Below are 21,466 nucleotides of genomic sequence, written 5' to 3'. Positions count from 1 at the left end.
CATTAATAACAATGTTAAAGCTATAGTTACAGCAAGAAAAATAGAATGAAAATTTCAATAAATTGGCCGTAGAGTCAAGATCATTTATAAGTGAAGGTCAGGGTATGCTTTGAAGATTTGTGTGTTCAAGTTTAAAGACAGTCCATTCAAATTAACAAAATAATAAAGTTACAGTCACTATTATAAATAGTAAAAATTAAGCAAAATTTAGACATATTGACCTAGAAGATCAATGTAATTTATGAATGAAAGTCAAATAATAGTCTGATAATCTAATACAACAACGACTTAAAAAGTTATGCTCAATGATAAAGTTTGCGGAAGGCGACGGGAACGCCGCCATGACTGTAACAACACTACTTTTTGTCCCCCGCCTTTTCGAAGAAAAAAGGGGGATATAGAAATAGGCTCCGTCCGTCCGTCCGTCACACTTTCGTGTCCGGTCCATAACTTTGTCATGTATGAAAGGAATTTGAAATAACTTTGCACAAATGTTTGTTATAATAAGACGATGTGTCATGGGCAACAACCAGACCCATACCTCCAGCATCAAGGTCGCACTTGCTCATTTAAGGTCCACATTGTCTATTTGAGGGTATATGTCGTGTCCGGTCCATAACTTTTTTATCTATGAAGGGATTTTGTAAATACGTGCCATAATTGTTCACAACGATGTGGCATGCGCAAAAACCAGTCACCTACCTTCAAGGTCAAGGTCACACTTGGAGGTCAAATATTAACATAGTCTGTTACAGGGTATATTTCGTGCCCGGTCCATAACTTTGTCATTTATGAAAGGAATTTGAAATAGCTTGGCACAAATGTTTGTTATAATAAGACGATGTGTCATGCGCAACAACCAGACCCATGCCTCCAGGTTCAAGGTCGCACTTGCTCATTCAAGGTCAACATTGTGTATTTGAGGGTATATGTCGTGTCCTGTCCATAACTTTCTTATCTATGAAGGGATTTTGTAAATACTTGCCATAATTGTTTACAATAATAAGACGAGGTGTCATGCGCAAAAACCAGTCACCTAACTTCAAGGTCAAGGTCACACTTGGAGGTCAAATAATAACATAGTCTATTACAGGGTATATTTCGTGTCCGGTCCATAACTTTGTCATTTATGAAAGGAATTTGAAATAATTTGGCACAAATTTTTGTTATAATAAGACAATGTGTCATGCGCAACAATCAGACCCCTACCTCCAGCATCAAGGTCGCACTTGCTCATTCAAGGTCAACATTGTCTATTTGAGGGTATATGTCGTCTCCGGTCCATAACCTTCTTATTTATGAAGGGATTTTGTAAATACTTGCCATAATTGTTCACAATAATCAGACGATGTGTCATGCGCAAATACCGGTCACCTACCTCCAAAGTAAAGTTCACACTTGGAGGTCAAATACTTACATAGTCTGTTCCTGGGTATATTTTGTGTCCGATCCATAACTTTTTCATAGATCAAAGGATTTTGAAAATACTTCGCACAAATGGTCACTATAAAGAGGATGTGTCATGCGCAACACCTGCATCCCAGTCAAGGTCACACTTAGAGGTCAAAAATTAACATAGTCTGTTATAGGGTATATTTTGTGTTCGATCTAGAACTTCTTCATAGTTCAAGGGATTTTGAAATAACTTTGCACAAATAGTCACAATAATAAGACGATATGTCAAGTACAACACCTGCACCCCTACCTCCAATGTCAAGGTCACACATAGAGGTCAAAGGTTAACAGAGTCTGTTATTTGGTATATTTTGTGTCCAGTCCATTACTTCTTCATAGATTAAGGGATTTTGAAAATACTTGGCACAAAAAGTCTCAATAATAAGACAGTATATCATGCACATGTATCCCTACCTCCAAGGTCAAGGTCACACTTAGAGGTCAAAGCTTAACATGATAGATTTTTAAATTCCGTGTTTCATTTTATTTTTTTTAGCAAATTTATTGTTGCATTTTCAGATCTAGCATTGATCATTATTTTGGACTGAATGTCTTGAGATCCATACCTCAATCTTTTGAAATAGCACAATTTTATGCTTCATATATAACTTCCCGAGGCGGGGGACGTTGGTAACTCTGTTACAAATTCTTGTTCCTTCGAAAACAAAGTCGAGCTAAAAAGAAAGTGTCATCCGCCATATATTCTGCAATGGGTCCCTCGACCCATGCAGTTGAAAGCCATTGGAAATAATACTCCTGTTTCCTTGATCAAATGTTTATCTCATGTTGTCTTTCGGAAAATACACTTTTGTGACACATTTCAAGGTGTATTCCCTTATTGTCACTTATACGCCCTTTTGTGCTGTTAAAATCGTTTTTTTTTTCTGTTTATTTCCGTCTATTACTGAAAGAACTTTGTAATTCACTTAATGTTGCCCCGCCTTTGTGTTGCTTTTGTATAAAATTGTTCCTTCCGGTTAATAATGCGATGTCTGAAAAATACAATATAAATAATGATAGTAACTTTTCAAGCTGTCATGTCACGAAATCTATATTTATAAAAGTTCTATTCAGTTGGAAGTCTATTTTGGAAGTGTTTTACGTCATTTTTGAAGTCTCGTGACCCCCAAGATACATATAAAACATAGATAAATATACAACGAGACCAATGTAAAGCCATTTTCGAGTCTTTTTAATCCGGTAACATACTTTTATGTTAAAGACAATTATTTTCCTTAACATTGACATAATACGCATAATATCATGATATTTTAGCGGTGAATACGATAACTTAATGTTACACTAAAACAATTAAGCTGGTGTATTTGTATTATCGTCATACAGTTCATTTTAAAGAATATTTCCTTGATTATATCTCCTGTTAAGTTTTGATAAAACAAAAAACTTGTTAAATTAGAAACTTTAAGGAAATAATTGCCAATCTTGATTTATAGTAGAGACACGTGGTTATGTAGTAAATTTTATTTTTAATAATTTAAAACAGTGTACACTTTAGAGTTCGTGCAATTTCTTTTACATTCTATACATGTACTTGGTGTTACTTTCATTACTATAGATAAAGACAGTAGTACAATTAGATAACACTTTATCGCTTAGATATCTAGTTATAGCACAGAGCTATGTCGTACCGTATATGTTCCGGACCGTATATGTCACGGACCGTATATGTCGGCCGATTGTATTTGCCATTTACGTTTCTGCAATTTGGTAGTAAATGCCTGACCGTATATGTCACACATTTTACATAGTAAACTAACAGTATCATCGTCGTCTTAACATTTCTTCATCAACGTTATTGATACATCAGCAGCAGCAGCAGCCGCAGCATCATCAACAACAAGAACAACAACATCATTATTATTATCATCATTATCAATGATACATCGTCATTGTTTATCAGCGATTCCCTATGTAAAAAGTCTTATTCAAAATATCCCTAAAAGTTACCACAATGAGGGGCTGTTTTCAAAATGTGCCTAAATTGTTTTAAAAGTATATTGGCTTATCTTGCAAAAGATAAAATACTTTAACAGTGTAGTTTTTTTATTTTATTTAACTTGGAAAATATCTGGTATCGTATTTGCTATTATTTTTTTCTTTCCATAATGGGTCTGAGAGATAAATAAATAATTTTAAGAAGAAAGAGAAAAAAGTTGCCCCTTCTGGAATTTGAACCCACGCCCCTCAGTTTCAGTGTCATGAAACTTTACGTTAACTTTTCGTGAATATTAGTCAGCATATGAAGTTTTGTACATTAGGTTTCGCTAGTCGATTTCCCGCATTTATGCCAGAGTTATTGCCCTTTTCTAAGTCAAAAATAGCAAAATTTCAAACTGTCATGCATGCTGTTGAAAAAAAAAACAATTAGAGCTAGGGTCATGAATTTTTATATCAATGTTTGTAAGCAAACGGTTTTGTGCAAAACGGGCGTGTTTGAGTGAAAAAAAAACACCTGTGACGTATACGTTTGTATTTTCTTTTCTTATGCGCATTTTAGTAAGTGACAAATACGTGTTGGTGAGCATAGAAAAACTCAATGGCACATGTGCCATATGCCATATATGACCGAGTTATATTTGACATAAATTCACGGCATAAATAGGTACGTGTGATGTTAAATGCTTCAACATACGAAATTCATTACATTTGCCATGTCTTGATTTAAGTTGGTATAGAATGGACACTCAGGAGTGATATTATACAAATGTAAGAGTATAGACTTTACTCATAATTAAAATTCATTTTTGCAAGAAAGCAACTTTTTTCTACAACCTGATGTGCTTTCGGTATCATATCTGGGATAATAATCCTCAATATGAAGCGTGAGGGTTGGTAGGTTAACAAGACTTAAAACTGGTTTAAACTCCCCAGTGGTTTAACTACCACTGACCGTTCCACGGCGGTACTCCTCTGTGTTCCTTCACGTGTTTCTCATGTCTGTATTGTTACTTGTTCTGTATGTTTACATGTTTTATGATGTCTATCTTGTTGGATTGTCGTTGACGGTAGGTATTTCCTAAACCCCCCCTCCCCTCTCTTCGCCCTAGTCACCCTTACAACCCTTATCCCTTGAATTCCCTTATGGAAAAACAGTTGGATTTGAAAGTTTTTTTGACGTAATAATCTGGCGTCAGGTAGACGTCAGACTCTGACCATTATCTAACCATTTTCTGACCAACGTCTGACCATTTTTCGACCGAAATCTAACCATTATCTAACCAGTTTCTGATCATTTTTTTCAACCTCAATGTGACCATTTTCCGTCCTAAATCTAACCAGTTTTTGACCATTTTCCGACCTCAATATGACCATCATTCCATCTAAATCTTTACCCTTTTCTGCCCTAAATCTGACCATTTTCTGATCTCAATCTGGTCATTTCCCTTATTCTTCTTGTTTTACCTTGTTATAGATATTTTCTGGCAAATCCTGATTTGATCAAATTTGTTGTAACTCATTCTATTTAGTAAATTTCACTCCCATGAAATGTATAACAAACAACTATTAAAAGCAAAAATATGTTTTTTTGGGTTTTTTATTTAAAATAAAAGTTTCAATTTAAATCTGATTCATACAGTTTTAGTAAACTCTGCAAGGCTAAATAATTTTCATAAATTTAACAAAATAAAACATAAAATAAGTTTATAACAAAGCAAAAAGTATTACAAAAACAGTGTCATAAACGAAACTAAGAAAACATATAAAATATTAAAGAACAAAACAATGCATGTACATATCTATCAAAGTTTGCCTTATCAAACAAAATATTAAAAATGAAAATCTAATTAAATTTTCAAGAAAATATAAAAAGATTCGGATGATAACGTTTCAATCAAATAATGACAGATGTTCAGTAATTTAACTATATTTCTACAGCATTACTAAAACATTTGGTGCTATTTGGAATATTTTGACCTCCTTTTTGATAATTGTCACTACCGTATAAATTATTTCACTTTAAATATCCATGAGAATTAGAACGAATTTGGAGGTGTGATGCTTTTGGGTGTATGACCTTCTCTCACCACTCCTCGTCTGATCGGAAGATATGTTAATGTCAAATGGCGTTTGTGATACCAGTTTCACTGAAAAAAAAAGAAATTTATGAAAAATGGAATACTAACAAGCAAAAACGTTTTTCATGATAATCTGCCCGTTAGAAAGTTTGAAAGTTATCTTAATTCAATGAACAGCTTTGCTAGTTTTTTGGAAGTGAGCTTTAACAAAAAATAAAAAAAAAATGTTTGTTTGTTTGTTTCATTTTAGGAAACTATCCGCCTATATGACTGAAATACTGTTGGATAAAGGCGTAAAATGAAACAAACAAACAAACAAACAAACAAAAAATAAAAGTAAACATAAATATTGAAAATTTAAAGGCCGCTTTAAACTCAAGTTTAGTATGGATGAAAGTGTGTAATAGAATTTACAAAAGTCTTACTTTCCCGTGTTTCTTTTTGCATTATCACGTGTTTCTGTCCCTCCGACCTTTGAGAGCATGTCCAACACTTGAACTACCTGAAAAGAAAATGTTATTCTAACTTATGTAGCCTATATTCTACTTTTGAAATAGAACAGTTACAGTCTTAAATTTTTCATAGTTTCAAATCAAAGATTGTTAAGAAATTTTGATAATAAATGTTTGTTTTTGTGCTATATTTTGTTAAAAAGTTTTTGTTCTGCTTTGATTGTTTTGATTACATTTTTCCTACTAATGATTAAATGAGACGTCATTCTATATTACAAAATTAAATTAGATAATCAATCAATTCGCTCTTTCATTTATTTCCCGTCAATTTATTAGAATGATATTAAAATCTGGTGTAAAACACATTAAGGTAAGATTTATTCTGATAAAAAATTGGGCGGAATTGGAAAATACCGAAATGTCTGGGACCGAAACGTCTATGGTTATTTGGGACCGTCCGAAATGCTCGAAATCGTAGAAATTCATTCTCAATTCTCAGATTTTAACTGACAAAAACATCACAGTTTAACAAGAATATGAAAATTAAGCATTCTCTTTGGTAGTCCTGAAAGGCTTATTATAAACATTTCACGAGCAGAGTTAAAACGTGCCAAATTTGAAATGATTTATTATCAGACATTATTGCGAAATTGTGTGACAATTTTTGCTTCAACTGTTCAAATAATGATTATGAATTTAAGAATGCTTGCAATCATGCAATTATTTATCAAATACAAAGTAGAAATAAATTCAAATACATATGTAAATTGAACTGACCTTTTTTTTGAAAATCAATCTAGAATATTCACTTTATCAATGCATCTCGATTTCTGACCGCAAACGCCTACGAATTTGAATTTTCCATCCACGTGGCTATAGATTCAAATTATAACTATGTTTTCTTTTCTTTTTCTGTCACTATGATTGAATGTTAAAGCACTATTAAAAACTCGTGATTTTGATACATATAATGTACCACAAATGATAATATTACTCGTAAACAGATATGTGGCTATAAATAGATTTCTAACGTTAATCCGACGTTATTTTAATGAGAACTCACATGATATTGCACAATAAATCGAAATGGTACATGTATAACCATATAAAGTAGCCATTCTCATTTTAGTAAGTTAAAATCTTCAGATCGTGTGAGGCATTTCGTTTCAGTGTCGGATATGTGATCGGTAAGTTAACGTCGTTTTTGAAACAGATCATTTAGCTTCAATCTCAAAATGATATAGTCTGTTTTAAAACGGACCTAATTCATGAGTTGGTTAGCTAGATGTTGTTTTTTCCCCTAACCGTATGCTTACTTCGTGATTATTTTATTTGATCGCCATCAATTATAAGTTCATAAAGCTACATCTTATGTAGTATTTTTCATTTAATTCAATAACTCATAAAAAAGGTAATGTTTTACTGTTTTTTTAATATATTTATGGTTGAATCTGAAAAATAAGAATAACATTTTTTTAATATTTTTGTTAATCAACACATGAATACAGTACGTCAGCACAATGAAAAATGTTCCGGAACAAAATATCATTTTTTTTTAGCTCACCTTGGCAATTTGTGCTTAAATGTTGGCTTTCCATCGTTAGTCATACGTTGTTATCCAAAGCAAAACAAAATCTCCATCTGGATCCAATTAAGTCCCATCCCGGGATCACTTAATTGGTATAAACGTTTATACAATGTAGTAAAGTATCTTTAAAAACTCCTCAGAAACAACAATGCCCATAACTTATAGTTATTTATTATATAAGGCATCACCTTATTGTCATCTTCAAAAGTAAATAATATACATGAATAAATCATGGCCCTAGGGTCAAAGTTGGCTCCACCCTAGCGGTCACTTAGTTCACGGAAAATACATTTCAGTCTTCTTTGGTAAAACACCAATGCCCAGAGCTTAAATGTTTTACTTGTAGCATTGCCAAGTGGACCACTTCAAAAGTGTCGTAAATCATAACACTAGGGTCAAAATTTATCCCACTTCGGGATCATTTAATTTATATAGACATGTATAAAAAATATATCTTAAAAACTTTCCCCAGAAACTACTATGCTAAGAGCTTAGATGTTTAACGTGTAACATCACCTTATGATCCTCTAGGTCAAAATCGGCCCTGCCTTTGGTGTCACTCAGTTTTTGTTCTAATGAAACACAATGTCGAGTGCTTATATATTTTGCATGTAGCATTGCCTTGTGGACTTCTAAAAATAATATGTTTAATGTCCATAAAATTAAAAATGGCTACGCTCAGGGGCTCTTAATGTACATGACCTGTTTTTTTTATAATTCTTCTTGATTGAAAGTACAACGCCCAGAGTTTAAATATTTTGCATGAAGCATAAACAACCTTATATTCTCCTCGACAAAAGTTAAATAAAACATGTCCATGGGTCAGAACTTGACCCTGCTCACAGGGTCAACTAATTTATTTAGACTTTCATAGTAAACACATTTAATTAGGTAGTAGTATTTTTGTGTCAAGAGCTTAGATATTTGTCATGAAGCATTTCGTTGCAGGCATCTTTAAATACTTTGGAAATTATACAGCTTTGGTAAAAAGTAACCAGCCAAATGTGACCTCAGTACTGATTTTATCATTGAAAATAAGACGTTCGACCTTTTCTTGCAATGCCATTTATGTCAGGTGAGCGATCCAGGACCATCTTGGCCCTCTTGTAATAGGATATAACCATTAAGCCAAGAATTTTGCGCACCTGCCAGTCGCTCAAGGGACACATTTCTTTTATGCAAGTATCTTGGAATAATTCCTTTTCAAAATTCAACATTAATTTTGTAAACTGCGGGCAACAGACATATATAGCTGTAAACACTTTAACATGTCTTATTTCTTTCCATTTTGCGGTTTGTTGGGGTGGGGATGGGGGTTGGGGTGTGTTTGATTGGGTGGTGGTACAGATCATAGCCAGTGTAATATAAACCACAATGTCAAATGAATATATATGTTAACTACCATAAAAGAAATGAAGTTACTCACTGTGCCCTTGCCCGTCATACCATTTTGCAACAATTTCAAATATAGAACACTGTCCCCTACTTTATTACCTATTTTTAATTAGCTTTTTCTAGTTTTACATATTACGTATAATGACACTGGCTAATAAATATAATCATGCATAATAAAAAATGTTGAGAGTGGATTGCACATACCGAATGTTGCAAAAATAGTCTGACAAAAGTCCAAAATTAATCGCAAAATTAAATAACAAACACTTCACACTGCAATAGTTTTGAATGAGATAGAGGAGATCGTATGAAATACATATTTTTTTCTGATTTGAAATAATAATAATAAAACATTTCCTTGAAGCTCACATCACGTCAATTTTTGCATATGTTACCAATATTTTGACGTGCGTTTTAAGCAACTTCTCCTGAAGCATAATTTATGGTAAAAATTGTTTCCAGAATATGGCCCTTGATAATAACAAAAATAATAATAATATTAATGATGATAATGATGATGATGATAATGATGATAATGATGATGATGATGATACATTTCCCTAAGTTCAGAGATAAAGACCGAGATTTTTACGTTCATCCGCCACTCCAGATAATAATTTCCCTTATCAAGCATTATATAAGACGCTAATTAGTTTTTTGGTTAGTAGGTCAAAGGTCTAGGCCACAGTATCTGTGAATGCAAAACGCGTTTTTGCTTAATTACTTAGGGGTGGGACTAGCAGTATGGGCTCAGAGTATTCAATTTCATAGGATGATTTCCCTTATAAAATAAATGACCCCTTCAAATCAGATCATCGTTTTCGCTCTGTTACTTTTCGCATGGGGATTCGACAGAATTATGGCCCTTATTTTATTAATGAATTTTACATTATCCAGGCTATTATTTTCTGCCAGCCTATATTTAGTTCGAATGGTCAATGTCATAGTTGAAACTACTACATACATGTATATGATATACGATCGATCTGTGCATTCGTTTTGTTAACTATTACATCGATTTTTAGATTATATATGTGGTGATCAAAGTGATATAAATATTCATAATCATATGAATGATCTTTCATTACATTGGGGCATCTGTTGTTGCATTGTGTTTTAAATTACAGTTTGAATGGTCATCCTAGTGTCTGTGTGTGTCATACTATATAGAGTATTCCATTTTATATAAAACGCATTAATAAGCGCATACTCAAAAATATCCATTTAGTATGTACGTAAACATTTGAACACATGATCATACGAAAAGAAAAAAATAATTATGCACGCAAAAAAATGTTCGTTTATTTTTGTTTTTTTGTTTTTATCAGAACAGAACAGAACAGAACAAATATTTTATTATTTTCAGACTTGAGCATATGCTCCTCATCTTAACAGAATACAGTATATATCAAGGTATCACATAAACATTACAAAAGCTTGAATATTCTTATATAAATATATATACACATCAGTACATAATTATTTATCATGAGAGTGATATAATATAATGGTTATTTATACAAAGTCGGATTACAATTAAATTATTTTCTTAAGATATCGAACAATTGTTATCCCGGCAAGAGAAATGCACTTGGCTACTAAGTATTTATAGAGCAATATTATATTGAAACAAAGGCAATAAACTATAGTACTTCTTTGGAATATAATACTATTACAGACTCAAATAATTTATACAATGAGACTATGTTAACAAATTACTCCTTATTTTCAATGCACAATTCAGATAGCAAGCTAGATTGTTCAAAGTGTGTACATTCTTTGATTTAAACAACTGAGTGAGTTTAAACACACTAGGACGTTCGTAAAAATAATTGTCTATATATCGTTTTCTTACACTTTTATACTTTGTACATGTTAAAATAAAATGATATTCATCATCAATGTCATTTGATCCACATACTTCGCAAACTCTCTCGCTCCGTTCTATCCTATTCTGTCCGTATCTACCGGACTCAATACGTAGTTTATGTGAAGAGAGTCTAAACTTTGTTAAAACTTGTCTACACTTTTTTGATTTAACAACACTCAGGTAATCCTCATACACAAAGTCTTGTTTAACATTCTTATACACAAATAAAACACTATTGTTAGTCAAACTACTATTCCAGTCTTGCACAAAAGTATCTATTAAACGCTGCCTAAAACATGTAATGAAACAGTTAATGTCAACATTTTGTGGTGATTCCCAAATATAGCCGAATCCATAGCTATATAATAATTTCTTAACGTTATGAGCCCAGTTTACCTTTTCATCTTCCAGCATCAAATCATAAATTTTTCTAATTACGCAATTTTTCGTATTCAAAATTTTAAGCCAGAATTTAATAATTCTGATATAGCGATTAATATATAAAGGAAAACGTGCAAGTTCACCGTATACACCAACATTACTAGTGGACAATTTAACATTTAGAATATGTTTGCAAAATTTAAGATGTATTCTCTCCATTTCTTGACATTTTGTATAACCCCATACTTCAGCAGAATAATTTAAAATAGAAACACAAAAAGCGTCAAAAAGGCTGCACATAGTTTTTGGTGTAAAATCAAAGTCTTTAGTATTTGATATTAAGGTATTCATTGCTTTAAGCGATTTTCCAACTAGCATTTGTACATTCGAATCAAAACGACCGTTAGAATTAAAGACCGTGCCTAAGTAATTAAAGTCATCCACTATCTCCAGACGATTTCCGTCATAAGTCCATTGTTCGCTATTTTTCAGTCTTCCCCTCCGTCGAAATACCATCACTTTTGTTTTGTCAATGTTCACTTTTAATCCCCATCGATCACAGTATGTGTGAAGGTCATTTAAACTTTGTTGAAGACCTTCTATCGAGTTAGACATTAAAACCATATCGTCGGCGTAGAGAAAGAGAATTAACGTAATATCTCCGAAATCAAGACCACTGCCTGGACGAGAGCTTAAGTATAATTCTAAGTCTTCTACAAACATTGACCAGAATAATGGAGAACATATTTCTCCTTGCTTTAGACCTACTAGTATTTCCATGAATTCGGAGAATTTATTTAAGTGTTTAACACGGCACCTCACTTGATCGTACATTGATCTCACGATTCTTAACATTTTACCGTTAACACCTAATTTATATATTTTAAGCCACAGTGCATTTCTATATACGCTGTCGAAGCATTTTTCATATCAATGAATGTTGCATAAAAACGTTTTCCACAATTTAAACTATTTTCAATTAATCCGTGAAGACAAAATATTGCGTCTGTTGTAGAGAAACCTTTTTTAAATCCAAATTGCGAATCGGTGATGATGTCATTTGCCGCACACCAATCTGTTAGTCTAGTATTTATTACAGACGTAAAAATCTTTGATAACACGCTTACTAACGTAATTCCCCTGTAATTATCCAAAACGTTTTCGTCATCTTTTTTGAACAATGGAATGATAATCCCCTCCATCCAAGTTGACGGAAAATGACCACTCGAAAATATTAGATTAAACAAGTCTGTCAAATGTGATGAAATAATATCCCCAGCCTCAATGAAGTATTCATTAATCAAATCATCACTTGAGCCCGCCTTCGCGCGCTTAAGATGCTTAATTGCATGCTGTACCTCAGCAATAGTTATAATAGTATCAAGCTCCTCAAATATGGGGTCATCTGGCGACAACTCCTGCCGACAAAACTCTTCACTTTCACTGTCACATGTAATATTGATTTCGTCTATTAAATTCTTGAAATAGGCACTGAAGTCATTTGCTGATAAATCACTACCTTTTGAAATTTTCTTTTTTGAAAAGAATTTCCAAACTCCCGTGGGTTTTTCGTTTTCAAATTCTCAATGTCATTCATTTTAACAGACTTAAATTGCAATCTTTTTGTTTTAATCCATTTTTTGTACACCCGTTTTCTTGACATAAGGGATAATCTATTTTCATCGGTCGGATATTGATTAAAACACTTTAAAGCCTCTAAATAATCATGTTTTTTATCATAACAAGATTGGTCAAACCACTCCGATTTTTTAACCACAGATTTCCTTTTGAATTTGTGCGTTCCTGAATAAAAGTCTCTTGATCGTATTTTTTCCAGGAATAACGGTTTTGCGACCTCGTTAATAAGACCTACAAACTCGCAGACTACTCTGTTCACAGTTGAAGCATTGTGATTTACTACAGTGTCAAATATTGAATTAAATTGTGGTAACTTCGATATAAGCCCTCTCCTGTACTCATCATGTTTGTCCGGATTCCATCTTATCTTATCATTGAAAGATTCCTCAATATAAGATTTAACGCAGGTATTCGCCGCAACACGAAACTGAATGATCTTATGATCACAAAACATGTTAAAGTCAGACAATTCAAATGTTTTAATGGAAACAAAATCACACTGTTTACACAAGAGGTAGTCTATGACCGAATTACCGTTATATCCACAATACGTATAGGAGTCTGTATTCGGGAAACGGCCATTACAAATACGAAGCTCAGTTGATTTACAAATGTCTAATAGGTTATTGCCTTAAGCGTTACTATGATTATCCATTGATGTTCGTGATAGAGGTACGTCTGGCACATAATCTCTACCATCGATAATTGAATTCATTCTATCATAACGGATGAAATCTGGCTTTACTGCTACACGGCTATTCATGTCCCCAGCAACAAAAACAGTTCCTTGAGACTGAAAATGAATGATATCGCTTTCAAGAGTTTCAAAGAGATTTACATTTACAATGTTGTAGGCTGGGGAATCCTGACCCCAGAGATAAACTGCACAAACATATATATCTTCAATAGTGTTGAAATATTCTCTCTCCAATTTCACCCATATAATAGTATCATAGTGATTACGGACAATAGATATTCCAGGAGAGATACAATCTTTACAATAGAGAACTATACCGCCACTAGACCTGCGCGCGTTTCTATGTTGAAATTTGCGGTAACAGTTGAACGACTTATATCCGGTCAATTCAATAGAACTGTCAATGTTAGTCCATGATTCGAGAAGAAAAATTATATCGTATTTTGAGATCAAACGACAAAAGTCATCGTCCTCCATTTTTTGGCTAGACAAACCGTTACAATTCCAAACAGCAATTGACACATCACCCTCGTGTATATCCTACGCGACAGTGCCATATGGACCGTTCATATAAATACTACCATCGACGATCAGTTTATTGTATTTTATGTAAGCTTCCTTATGATCAGCTCTTGCTTTTTTCATGATTGGTATGAGTCGTTTTCTCTGCGCCACAATGTCTGGTGGAAACTGATCGTGCATAAATAGACCTGTTGCTTTTGTGTCGACCTTATCCTTGAAAGACTTTACATGATTTTTTGACTGTACATCCTTAAATGTAACTACTATGTTTCTTGGTTTACCAGGACGACGAGCACCAAAACGGTGAGCCCTTTCAATTTGTATGCTTTTAGCTTCCTCAGAATGTATTTTCAAGCTGTCTGTGAAATATGTTTGCAAGCATTCAGCAGTTTGAATAATTGTTTCGTCGGCCACTTCCGGAATCCCTCCAATGATAAGGTTGTTTGCCATAGATTTTGTCTGAAGATCAGATACAGACTCTTTCAATTTTAGATTTTCTTCCATTAATTTCGAAACACGTTCCTGGGTTGTTGCTATTGAAAATTCTTGAGAGTCTACGGTTTCTTCTACTCTGTTCAGCTTGTCAGTGTTTTTAGCAACCCTAGCGTCTAAATCAGCCCAGAGTTTGTTTAATTTAGAGTCCATTTCCGACACTTTCTTTTCCACAACATCTATCTTTTGTAAATGTGAACTCATTTCACTAAATTTAGCGTTTATGAAAGACATAAGCTCCTCATTAGTCACGTGTTGACCGCGTCCTTGTGTTGAAGCTGGTGTTGCCGCAGAAGGGTTGATTACAGACTGCACATTACAGGGAGTGAAATTATTCATATTATGTCCTGGCGATTGAAATTGACCCATATTAGACAACTGAACATATTGCGTGGGGCTCGTGAACCCTGTTCCGTTATTTCCGTTATTCATCTGCATGTGTGCCATTGTTATATTCTTAGTGGGTGTAGATGTATTGTTATACTGTCCGGTAAATATTTGATCAGAGTTCAGTAATGAAAGGTACGAACCGTTACCGTCCTGTACGTTATGATCCCACTCTTTTGGTTTGTTGACGTTTCCCGCTGTTTTTAAATCCTTTGTTCCCCTTTCAATTTTAGGTGTTTCACCTTTACTACTGTTTTTTCGCTTTCTTTCCTTTTTATTTCCCATAACATAATATAATCCGAAGATACATCACTTTATGAAACTTCTGATATAAAATTTATTTCTTAAATCCTTCCTTAACTTAGATTAAATCCAAATATTTTGACAAGATTTACAAACACATCTTTCCTATATTTACGTGACCTTTATCTCGACTATTCGAAGAATATGAGAGCTATTGTAGTCGCCCCGGCGTCGGCGTCGGCGTCAGCGTCCGCGTCGGCGTCGGTGTCGGCGTCGGCGTCGGCGTCAGCGTCGGCGTCGGCGTCTGCGTTGGTTAAAGTTTTTTGTAAAGTCAAATATCTCATTTATTACTTGAGATATTCAATTGAAACTTACAATACTTATTTATAGTAACAAGGTACATCAGATTGACAAGTTGGATAACTCTGCCTACAATATTGACAGAATTATGCCCCGTTTTAACTTAGAAATTTTGGTTAAAGTTTTTTTGTAAAGTCAAATATCTCAATTATTGCTTGAGATAATCAATTGAAACTTACAATACTTATTTATAGTAACAAGGTACATCAGATTGACAAGTTGGATAACTCTGCCTACAATATTGACAGAATTATTTGCCCCTTTGGAACTTAGAAATTTTGGTTAAAGTTTTTTTGGAAAGTCAAATATCTCAATTATTGCTTGAGATATTCAATTGAAATTTAAAATACATTTTTATAGTAACAATGTACATCAGTTTGCAAAATTGCTTAACTCTGCCTGCAATATTTGGGAATTATTTACCCCTTTGAAACTTAAAAATTTTGGTTAAAGGTTAAAGGTCTTCAAAGATATTTACTTGAAACTTTACACATGCACTAAGGGTCATAATAGGAGGGTCGTAATTGTATGTCACTGACCAAGTTCCATAACTCTATCTTGCATTAAGCCTGATTCATATCCCCTTTTCTACTTAGTCTCTTAGTTAATGTTTACATGCAAGTTTTACATATCTCAATAACTATTAAAGATATTTATTTAAAACTTCACATATGCTTTTATGGTCATAATTGTAGGTCACTGACAAAGATACATAATTCTATCTTGCATTTAGGCTGATATTTCTCCCCTTTTTCAACTTAGAAATTCATGGTAAAGTTTTGCTTGTAAAGTTTTGCTGGTAAGCTGTTATCTCAATAACTACTGAAGGGCTTGTGCCTTTTTTGGGACAATTTTATGCATTCATAATAATAAAGCAGTGATTTACTTGATAAAACATCTTAATAACAAGCCTTTGTACCTTTTCTGTCAAATTTATGTATTCATAGGTAATTAGTATCATTATACTCAATAAAACACCCTTCTGACATTACCTTCTGAATAGTCAAGTCAATACTGTCAAGTCAATACTGTATAATTAGACTCTCTCTAAGGCCTATAACATGAATTTATAAAAAAATTTAGCCCTTTTGTGAACTTTAAAAATTTAACATTATCAAGGCTCTTTTACTATCAAGCGCTTAGAATAGTCGAGCGTGCTGTCCTACCGACAGCTCTTGTTTTTTAGTATCATTATTATTGTTGTTTTTGTTTTGTCTATAGTTTTTTCCCTTAAAATACGTACATGTACGTTACTTTTATGGGAATCAAAACAAAGCGTATTATAGTTAATATCTTAGGAAAGGTTTATTAACTTCTCTCAAACGACTGATTGATTTTTCATTATTAATAAACAACAGCTAGAAGTTTGTGTAAATTTCTTCCTCGGAAACGTTTATAACAACAAAATTACATGAAAATTTTAGCCTCGGTTAAATTGAGTCTGCACAAAGAGGGATGATTAAAATGTGCAACATCGCCCTCGCCCCTAGCACCAGATTGAGCGGTACTCAATTTTCAAAATTTGAAGAAAAAAAAATTATTGAAAGGTCCATTATGTGAAGCAAACAAGCTATAGTATCTTCCTTATCAAAATGTTTTCCCATTAATAATTGTTGTGAAACAATAAAATAATGACATTCAGCTAATAATCTATAAAAGCAAAATTATTGTTTCTACTTAAAATATATTAAATATGCACAAAAATGTTACCCTACCCCACCCATTTTTAACACTTGTTTGACCGTTTTCCTATCAAATTAAAAAAAATATCTGAAAATTACCAAATTGTGGGGCTGTTTCAATGCTTCCTTAATTTTTCCCAAAAGTATATTGGTTCACCTTGTAAAATATGAAATACTTTTACCATGCATTTTTATTTAGACTTTGAAAATATCAGGTCCATATTTTTATTCGATTAAGCATAAATACCCATAATTAATTATGTAATTAAAGATAAACACTTTTTTCTTTCTAAAAGGGATATGAAAGATACATGTAAAGATATAACTATGTTAAAAGAAAAAAAAAGAAAATGGTTGATAAATATATAAAGCCCGCCTATAATATGCGCGGTGTTCCGTATGTACTACAAGCTACGCCTCTGTAACGACCCAATTCAGAGCCCCGCGAATATATTAACCAATTGATATTGAGATCTCATAAGAGGTGGTTTTTGTTTATTTACTTTTGGAGGGATTTGAAGGTATTTATTCTATTATGTTAATATATATAGGGAATTCTGTAAAGTTACTATAAATAACGGAACATAAATAGGTTGTGGCAGATAGTTGTAAATAACTTTATGACGCATCGTTTTGCATTTGTTTTCATGATTATGTCAAGGTTAAAGTATAGACAATATGCGATAACAAAAACTTGTATTAATCAATTTTATTAATGGATGCAAATGTTTATTTGTTTACAAAACAGTACGCTTAAGAGGTTAGCTGCAAATTGATTTTGTTTTTGTTGTTGTCAAAATGGTTATTTGCTGAACTATTTGTGTATTTAGGTTCTTGGCGAGCCAAGATATTATTCATATAATATGCAAGCCATATTATTCATTGCGAGCTGGAACACGTATTTCTAGACGATAGATAATCTACTACTTTAACATATTAATTATGTAGTTAGCCTACACTATAGTAGTGTAGTACAGTAAATGTTAAAGCTTGACCTACATATTTTCTTTTTATGTGTGGGCATAGCAAATAGCAATTCGCTGACCCAATTCACTACTGTAATAATACTATCTATAGACCGGAAGTTTAGTGTACGTGTCTAAACATAGAACAGGGTGACAAGTGGGGAATAGTTAATTAATCGAAACTGAATACAGTACTGAATATTAACCGAAACTAACTGTTATTTCAAAGCTGAAACACATAATTTATCTGATTTTTTAAAATGTTTCATGATAGGCCTAATCCATTTTTGTTTTCGTTAATTTTCGTTATTTTTATAATTTTATTTTTATTATAAGATCTAATTTTTTTTTGAAATGGTTTAACATTTTGTCTAAAAAAACCGAAAACGAATTGAATAAAACATAAAAATTTGAGCTCTTTAAAATTATATATTATTTTGGACACAACAAATACGCTAAGTAGGCTATTTTAGTCATTTTATAACATACAATTTATTTCATTTACGTTTCTGAAATGTACGTAGATCTAATTTAATTTATCTTTTAAGTAAATTTACTTTTTTTTAAAAATTTATACAACTCAAATCGTTTGTTTGTGTGTTTGCGTGTTGTTTTTGTTTTGTGTGCGTACGTGCGTGTGTGCGTGCGTGTGTGTGTGTTTTTTTTTATTATTTTATTTCTTTCTTTTTTGGGGGGAGGGGCTGAGGTGGGGGTTGTTTTTGTTTTTCGATTTATAACAGTGTATTAATTAAAACAGACCTGATCAATGTTTTTCGTGTTTACCCACATTCCATGTTATCATTCTGTCATAGATAAATATCTTAAAACTTTTAAAATGTTTAAAAAGACAAAAAAAAACATGAACAACAAAAATAAACCAACAAAAAACAAATATATATTAACCTTGATATTCATTCATTTGCAAAGAAAATATCCATGATATCACAAAGCTCTCGTCGCATTCAGTGTACATAGGCCAATCTTAATTATTTCACTGTCTTGCGCAATTAGCACATGTACAAATAAATGATATGGCGGCGAATGTTTGCCAAAACTATGGTCGTGTTTTCGTGAAGAATGGCCGTGGCCGAGTGGTTAAGGTCGTTGACTTCAAACCACTTGCCCCTCTGACACCGCTGTGGGTTCGAATCCCGACAGGGACTTTTGATTCTTTCATAAGCTATCCAGCTTGCTTATGGTGAAGAAGCTATCCAGCTAGCTTATGGAACGTCGGTGGTTCTACTCAGGTGCCCGTTCGTGCCTGAAAAAAATGCACGGAGGGGCACTTGAGGTCTTCTTCCTCCAGTAAAGCTGGAACTTCGCCAAATGACTTATTCTGTGTCGATGTGACGTAAAACCAAGGTAAAAAAATGCTGTTTTCCTTGAAGGAATTTTGGTAGACCTATTCAGTTAACTTGTTAATGAAGAAAGCTGGCAGTGTGGACTTACTGATACGAACTAGTTTGATCGGGTCTTTCTATTTGGAAGATTTTCACTTGACTAACACAGCCATTCTCCCATAACTGAAGCTATTTAATAACTCATGGTTCCACTTGTAGAAGTGTAGCTTAAACATTTGTGACATTTATTGAATTACTCTGCCATTTACTTAAATTTTGCAGTGTAAGTACTCCACGATTTTCATTTGTTTAAAATGAAACGCAATCGTAACCGCAAAAATTCGCTGTCGCTTGTCCAATTAAAATTTGAGATTGATGATAAAAAAAACTTTTTTGAACTGGCATGGCTATATTTTTGAATCAGATTGCTTTATATAGGCTTATAGAACTGCTGATAAAATTCTAAGAAATTGCTTTAAAATATTATTTCTGTAGTCCAAATGATACATTACATGTACAGAATAAATAGATAATATAATAACCCAGATTATGTGCACTTTGTTGGAAATGACTGAAGTTTTTCAGCCTGAGTCTAAGCTCTCACAGTGCCAGTATCACAGTATATAAACAAGTCTTACATCATGAAATAATTTTAATATTTCAGGTAAAAGAATGAACAAAGTCGTCAGCAATTGTATAAAGAGGGATTACGAATTTCATCAACTAAAGCGTAACTAAAAAAATGCAAAACTGTGCCGAAGAAATCACCATATGTATGAACTGGCCGTTAAAAACTTTTTATTTTATCTTGTAAATGTTATTTGGCTTCGACCAAATGTGCTGCCTTCCCATTTTTCCTATTAAAGAGTATGGTCACAAGTCCATTTCTTTAAATTCTTCAAAGGTTTTGTTACCTTCACGTAATGACAATAGTTTGCATACTAAATCAAGAAAACGATTAGTTTTACTACCCAGATTCCGTGATATGAATGACCGTAACCACTACCCTCAGCAAGTGTCAGACGATCAAGCCAGCTCTGACAGGAGCGAGTTCGCATTCTCAAGTGGTGCATCACTTCCGGCAAATGATAACTCTGCCTCAAGATATGTTTTTGGTGGACGTGAACATACGTCACATCGACTTAACGGATACGGTGAAAACAGGCTGAATACAAATGTCAGTCAAGCTCAACAAAGCAGACAGGGAAATGAAGTTCAGTCATCAACAATAAGAAATAACATTTCAAACAACCCTGTCATTACGAGGCCTCCCAGGCACCCCGACTATGTCGATAGAAGCGAAAGACTTCGATCTTATGCTAGGTGGAGGCATAGAAAACCTGATCCACAAACATTGACCAATGCTGGATTCTTCTATACAAGTAAGTGAACTGTCATGAAGCAAATATCAGGATTTTTAATGTTTTAGACACCCGTGCAGGGCACTTGCATATAAAAAAGAGTCTTTCAACATGTATGTTTACCTTGTTTTTTTTTTTATATAAAGCATAACATAGTGTATACAAAGCAAACATAATGACAACAAAAATTCAAATTTTAGATGATGCAGATCTAGTAAGATGTTATCAATGTGGAATAGGGTTGAAGGACTTCTGCGAGGAAGATAACCCGTTACACGAGCACGTGAAACATTCCGGTGACTGCCCGTATTTACTAGAGTATCTGGGAGCGAGCCAGTTAGCTGCTATAAGAGTAAGTATACAACAATGAAGGAATTGATGTCCACTTTCTCTAGATTTTGAGTACAAAATGTATGATGGATGACATTCTGTGAAATATTATTAGCTCGACTATTCGATAAGAATAAGTAGAGCTATTGCAGTCACCCGAGCGTCGGCGTCGGCGTCGGCGTAACCACTTATGTTAAAGTTTTTGTAATAGTTCAAATATTTTCAAAGTCCATTGACATATGGCTTTGAAACTTTGCACACTTGTTCACCA

General features: G+C 33.3%; 1 protein-coding gene across 3 annotated transcripts in view; it reads left to right on the top strand.

The window, feature by feature from the left end:
• The window catches only part of LOC132746817 (baculoviral IAP repeat-containing protein 7-B-like), a 72,369-nt gene that overhangs the window by 36,670 nt on the left and 14,233 nt on the right, over window positions 1–21,466 (top strand). For 2 of the 3 annotated variants that reach the window (XM_060736077.1, XM_060736079.1), the window contains exons 2-3: window positions 20,169–20,886; window positions 21,066–21,217. In XM_060736077.1, coding sequence (XP_060592060.1) covers window positions 20,319–20,886; window positions 21,066–21,217 — 720 coding nt within the window. In that variant the 5' untranslated portion in view covers window positions 20,169–20,318. Of the gene's footprint in view, window positions 1–17,627; window positions 17,721–20,168; window positions 20,887–21,065; window positions 21,218–21,466 lie in introns of those variants that run through there. The other variant, XM_060736078.1, reaches the window with a different exon arrangement.

The sequence above is a fragment of the Ruditapes philippinarum genome, unplaced genomic scaffold (assembly GCF_026571515.1).
Source record: "Ruditapes philippinarum isolate M1 unplaced genomic scaffold, ASM2657151v2 ctg1392_1_1_1_1, whole genome shotgun sequence".
Lineage (NCBI taxonomy): Eukaryota > Metazoa > Mollusca > Bivalvia > Venerida > Veneridae > Ruditapes > Ruditapes philippinarum.
This window is presented reverse-complemented; position numbering and strand designations above follow the sequence as displayed.